At 54.8% G+C, this 6,054-nt stretch overlaps 1 protein-coding gene across 2 annotated transcripts in view; it reads left to right on the plus strand.

Moving 5' to 3' along the window:
- Nucleotides 1–6,054, plus strand: part of PKN1 (protein kinase N1) — a 24,107-nt gene that overhangs the window by 8,327 nt on the left and 9,726 nt on the right. For both annotated transcript variants that reach the window (XM_007129425.4, XM_007129426.4), the window contains 4 exons: nucleotides 365–500; nucleotides 3,541–3,686; nucleotides 3,908–4,121; nucleotides 4,938–5,132. In XM_007129425.4, coding sequence (XP_007129487.1) covers nucleotides 365–500; nucleotides 3,541–3,686; nucleotides 3,908–4,121; nucleotides 4,938–5,132 — 691 coding nt within the window. The remainder of the gene's footprint in view (nucleotides 1–364; nucleotides 501–3,540; nucleotides 3,687–3,907; nucleotides 4,122–4,937; nucleotides 5,133–6,054) is intronic.

Here is a 6,054-nt window from a genome sequence, read left to right on the forward strand (position 1 = left end):
CGGGGCACGAACCCGTGTCCCCTGCATCGGCAGGCGGACTCTCAACCGCTGCGCCACCAGGGAAGCAGCCCAGTGTTGGTTGGTGCTATTAGTACTCCCCTTCCTGCAGGTGAGCAAACAGGCCCAGAGTAGTTGAGTGGCTTGCCCAAAGTCACACAGCTGTTAGGCGGCAGAGCCAGGATTCAAATGCCATGGGCTACATCTCCCATCAACACCCAGGAACACACGGAGGCACATGTTATCACACCCACATGTGAATGCTCTGTCACAGGGTCACCCAGGGCCTGCACGATGTGGACAGCAGGCCTGGTGGTCAGACCCTCATCTGCCCAGCCTTTCCCTCATGGCCCATCTCTGCCTCCAGGACCGGAAGCTGCTGCTGACGGCCCAGCAGATGCTGCAGGACAGTAAGACCAAGATTGACATCATCCGCATGCAGCTCCGCCGGGCGCTGCAGGCCTGCCAGCTGGAGAGCCAGGCGGCCCCAGACGAGGCCCAAGGTGAGTCCCTTGCCCTGAAAAAGCCTCAGCTGCATTCCACCTTGAAGAGTTCAGCTCCCAGCCCCGCGAGGGGTCCCTTTCTGAGGCAGGGAGGTGGGTGCTGTGACTCACCATGTGACTGGAACCCATTCCTGACCCTTGCCAGGCCTCAGTTTCCCATTTTAGATTTGCATGTGATCATGTATTGGCAAACTACGGTTCTTGGACCAAATCTGCTACTGCCGCCTTTTTTTTTTTTTTTTTTTTTTTTCAAATAAAATTTTATTGGCACCCAGCCACGCCCATTCATTTACTATCACTTAAGGCTGCTTTTGCACTGCGACAGCAGGGCCAAGTAGTGGCAACAGAGCCTGTGTGGTCTACAAAGCCAAAAATATTTACCCTTTGGCTCTTTACGGAAATAATGTGCGGACCCCTGGACTAGGTGGTTGCCTTGTCACGTTGGCCCCTGTGGTGTAGAACTGTGGGTGTCCACGGTGTGTGTGTGTGTTTCTTTGTGTGCCTCAGTGCATGAATGCCTGGGGGTGTCTTAACCCCATTGTTAGCCTGAATTTGTGACAGGGTCTTGATGTGTTGTGTGCAGAGAAGATTATCTGTGCTACTGATGTGTGTCAGTGTATCAGCTACTGATGTGTGTCAGTGTATCAGCTACTGATGTGTGTCAGTGATGCTGCCCACGGGGACCAGAGGTTGTATGCATGCCCTGTAACTATGGTAGTTTCTGTGTCACCATGAGAGGTAAGTGTCAGCTGTTGGTGGGTGTTAGTGCCTTTGGGCTGCTGTACCACAATACCACAGACTGGGGGTGGGGGCATGTAAACAACAGACATTTATTTCTCACTGTTCTGGGGGCTGGGAGGTCCAAGGTCAAGGCGCCGGCAGATCCAGCGTCTGGTGAGAGCCCTCTTCCAGATTCACAGACAGCTGCTTTCTTACTGCGTCCTCACTGGTAGAAGGGGCAAGGGAGCTCTCTGGGGTCCCTTTTATAAGGACACTGATCCCATGCATGAGGGCTCTGCCCTTATGACCTAATCACCTCCCAGCGACCCCCACCGACTAATACCATCGTATTGGCGGTTGGGTTTCAACGTATGAATTTTGCAGGGGCACAGACATGTAGTCCATAGCAATAGGGCTTGGAACTCGGACGACGACGTGTGTGTTTTTGTAGCAGGGAGGTGTCAGCGTGACTGTGGTTGTTCGTCTGTACTCTGAATGCCTACGTGGGCTTCTCAGTGACAGTGTGTGATGGTATGATCATGTCCCTGTGCTTTTGGGTGACATCGTAACTTTTGGTGACAGCCTGATTTTGTCCCCATAAGTGTAAAAGCCTTGATGACTGTTTGGGCACATGTGACAGCAGTCCCGGTGGGTGCCACACAGCTGTGGGTGACTGTGACTGTCTGAGTGCCCGAGTCTGAGTCTAGGTCGTTGTGCAGGACAGCGAGACCGTCCTTGGAATCTACAGCCTTGGATAAGGGTGACCGTGACCTTGTTTCTCTGAGTGACAAGTTTCCTGCACCTGGGTGACAGTGTATCCTTGTGCCTGTCCCCGTGCCATTGGGTCTCTGTGTCTCTGGGTGTCGGTGATGCTGCCCTGCCTATGTGACAGTGTGACGGCATTTCTTTACTTGTCCCTGTGCCTTATCCATGTGGCGGTGTGATTGTGTTCCTCTGATTCTCGCTGGGCTGGAGATAGAGCCCCGGGAGTTTTGCCACTCTGTGACTGTGTCCTATAAGGGTATTTATGTTTTGTGACCATTTCCCTCTGCCCCTGTGACTGTGTCCCTTTGCTGGGGGTTGACAAGGCATATATCTATGTAATCGCCTCACCACTGTGACAGTGTCCCTATGTGGCAGTGTGATGGCATCTTTGTGAGAGTGTGTGTTCCTCAGCGTGTGGGGGGTGTGTGTTCCAGTGCCTACACTGGTGACAAAGTGATAATGCCACTGTCACCCTGTGAGTGACAGTGTGATGATGTCTGTGTGGCACTGTCCCTGTTCTCCCAACTACATTGTATTTCATGGGCTGGGTGGTCACTATGCATTTATCCAGACCCCTCCTGGAGGAAATGAGGTTGTTTCCAATCTTTTGCTCTTAGAAGGAAGGCTGTGAATAACCGTGTAGAGGTGTTTTGTTTTTTTTTTTTTGAATAAATTTATTTATTTATTTATTTTTGGCTGCATTGGGTCTTCGTTGCTGCGCACGGGCTTTCTCTAGTTGTGGTGAGCGGGGGCTACTCTCCATTGTGGTGCTTGGGCTTCTCATTGCGGTGGCTTCTCTTTTTGCGGAGCATGGGCTTTAGTAGTTGTGGCTCGTGGGCTCTAGAGTGCAGACTCCGTAGTTGTGGTGCACGGGCTTAGTTGCTCCGCGGCATGTGGGATCTTCCCGGATCAGGGCTCGAACCCGTGTCTCCTGCTTCGGCAGGCGGATTCTTAACCACTGCACCTCCAGGGAAATCCCTGCAGAGGTGTTTTTTATGGGATAAAGTCCCTGAACTGGGATTGCTGAATCAAAGGGTAAATACATTTGTGATTCTGATGGAAATGGCCAAACTGCCTCCATTGGAAAGCCACTTGTATTCCCATTAGCAATGAATAAAAGTTACTATTTTTTTTTTAAGTGTCCCTGTGTCTGTGTGACTATATCCTATCCAGTTGCCATGGTATCCCTGCGACAGTCCCTGGGGATGAAGTGGGACCCTGATAATGTATCTGTTCCTAAGACTTTGTTAATGGTGTGCCTGTATATATGACTGTCCCCGGGTGACAGCTTAACTACATCCCTGGGACCGTCCATGTGGGCGTGAGAGTGTCTGGATGAAAGAGGGACAGCATCTGGGTGGAAGTGTGGCCGTCTGCCTGTGGGTGACAGTGTGACTGTGTCACCATGACCCCCCACCTTGGGAGAAAGTGATGCATATTGATGGCCATCTGTCTGTGGCCAGTGCTTGTTCCTGCAGATGGCTGCGTGTCTGGGACCGGGCTGGTTGGACCTGGGCCCAGGCTAGCCTCAGTGCCTCGTGTCCCACACCCACAGGGAGTCCGGACCTGGGGGCCGTGGAGCTGCGCATCGAGGAGCTGCGGCACCACTTCCGAGTCGAGCACGCAGTGGCGGAGGGCGCCAAGAACGTGCTGCGCCTGCTCAGCGCTGCCAAAGCGCCAGACCGCAAGGCCGTCGGCGAGGTGAGGGACGCGGTGTCGACCCAGAGGGGTGGGGCTTCAGCGAGGGGTGGGACCTCATTTTCAGGGAGCCCAGGGGTAGGACCCAAATGGCTGAGGGCTTGGGCTTCCAGGGAGGAGCTCCAGGTAGGACTTAGCCAGTCTGGGGGAGGGGCCTGGGTCTGCACTTGGGGAGGGGCATGCCAGATCCCGCCCCCAGCCCGGCCAGGCTCCTCCCACTGCAGGCGCAGGAGAAGCTGACGGAGTCCAACCAGAAGCTGGGGTTGCTTCGGGAGGCGCTGGAGCGGCGGCTCGGGGAGCTGCCCGCTGACCACCCGAAGGGGCAGCTGCTGCGCGAGGAGCTTGCTGCGGCCTCATCCTCAGCCTTCAGTGCCCGCCTGGCCGGGCCCTTCCCCGCCATGCAGTATAGCACCCTGTGCAAGCCCGCGCCGCTCACAGGTGGGTACCGACATCCCCCCACAGTCCAGACCCTACCTCCCGCAGCTCTGGACTCCTGACCCCTCCGAGTCCCCCAGCCCCGAGACCCCCAACCAGGATCTCCACTCTCCCCAATCCTGGACTCCCATCCCACTGTTCCCTCCCTTCTCCATTCACCCCAACCCTCTAGACCTGGGCCCCATTTCCCATGCCAGACAGCCGCATGCACCCTGGACTTCCCACCCCGCTTTGCCCTCTGAGGGACTCTTGCCCCCATCCCCATCCTCACTTCCGCCACCCCTCCCCGAATGGCCCTGCCTTTTTTCTCCATCCAGAGTCCCCCAGCCCAGACTCACAGTCCCTTGCTCTCAGAACCCTCAGCCCTGAACCTCTGTCCCCCCAACCCCAAGGCTAGCCAGCCCCTCCCTCCTTAGGTCCCTCAGCCACTACCTCCCCAGACTAGCCCTACCATAGACCCCAGCCCTAGTGTCAGACCTCAGATCAGCCTGCCGAATCTAAGCCCGGACTCCTAGTCCTACCTGGCTCACCACCGCCTGGACCTTCAGCCTACACCCTGAACCTCTCTTCTGTCACTAAACCCCAGCATCCAGACCCCCTCCCCAGATTGACCCACCCCTCCCCTTGTCCCATGTTTCTCACTTCCGGACACAGCCATCCCTGCATCAGACCCCCTGCCTCACCCTGATAGTCCCTCACCACCTCCCACTTGCATGCTGGCCACTTCTGCACATGCCCACTTTACCTGCAGGCCCTTCCCCTCGTCCTGCCCCAGATGTGACCCCCCCCTCCCCCGTCATGAGCCTGTCCCTCTCTCAGGGACCCTGGAGGTGCGTGTAGTGGGCTGCAGAGACCTTCCAGAGACCATCCCTTGGAACCCCTCACCTTCAGTGGGGGTGCCTGGGACCCCTGAGAGCCGCACCCCCTTCCTGAGCCGCCCAGCCCGGGGCCTTTACAGCCGAAGTGGAAGCCTCAGTGGCCGGAGCAGTCTCAAAGCGGAATCCGAGAACACCAGTGAGTGGGCATTGAGGGTCTGGAGGGGTGAGGTGGGGTGGGGGGTCCTGGATTTCCCACATTTGTAACATGCTGAAAAACTAGTACATCGCACCCGTTAGGGTGGATGCCGCAAAACAAAACGAAACAAACAACAGCTGTTAAGGAGGATGTGGAGAAATTGGAACCCTTCTGCACTGTTGGTGGAGATGTAAAGTGGTGCAGCCACTGTGGAAAACAGTATGGCAGGTCCTCAGATGATTAAACATGGAATTATAATATGATCCAGCAATCCCGCTTCTGAGTAAATACACAAAAGAGTTGAAAGCAGGGTCTCGAAGATATATTGGTATACCCATGTTCAAAGGTAGAAGCAACCCAGTGTCTGTTGACGGATGGATGGGTAAACAAAATGTGGTCCATCCATGCAATGGAATATTTTTCTGCCTTGAAAAGGAAGGACATTCTGAAACATACTGCAACATGGATGAACTTGAGGACATTATGCTAAGTGAAATAAGCCAGTTATAAAAAGACAAGTGGTATATGATTCCACTTATATGATCTAGAGTGGTCAGATTCATAGAGATAATGGTTGAGGGTGAGGGGGGAACGGAGAGTTATTGTTTAGTGGGGACAGAGTTTCAGGCTGGGAAGATGAAAAAGAGTTCTGGAGATGGATGGTGGCGATGGTTGCACAACAGTGTGGACGTACTTGATACCACTGAGCTGTACGCTTAAAAATGATTATGATGGTAAATTTTATGTTATGTGAATTTTACCACAATGTGAAAAAAATGAATACGTATGGGCTTCCCTGGTGGCGCAGTGGTTGAGAGTCCGCCTGCCGATGCAGGGGACACGGGTTCGTGCCCCGGTCCGGGAAGATCCCACATGCCGCGGAGCGGCTGGGCCCGTGAGCCGTGGCCGCTGGGCCTGCGCG

The sequence above is a fragment of the Physeter macrocephalus genome, unplaced genomic scaffold (assembly GCF_002837175.3).
Source record: "Physeter macrocephalus isolate SW-GA unplaced genomic scaffold, ASM283717v5 random_169, whole genome shotgun sequence".
NCBI lineage: Eukaryota > Metazoa > Chordata > Mammalia > Artiodactyla > Physeteridae > Physeter > Physeter macrocephalus.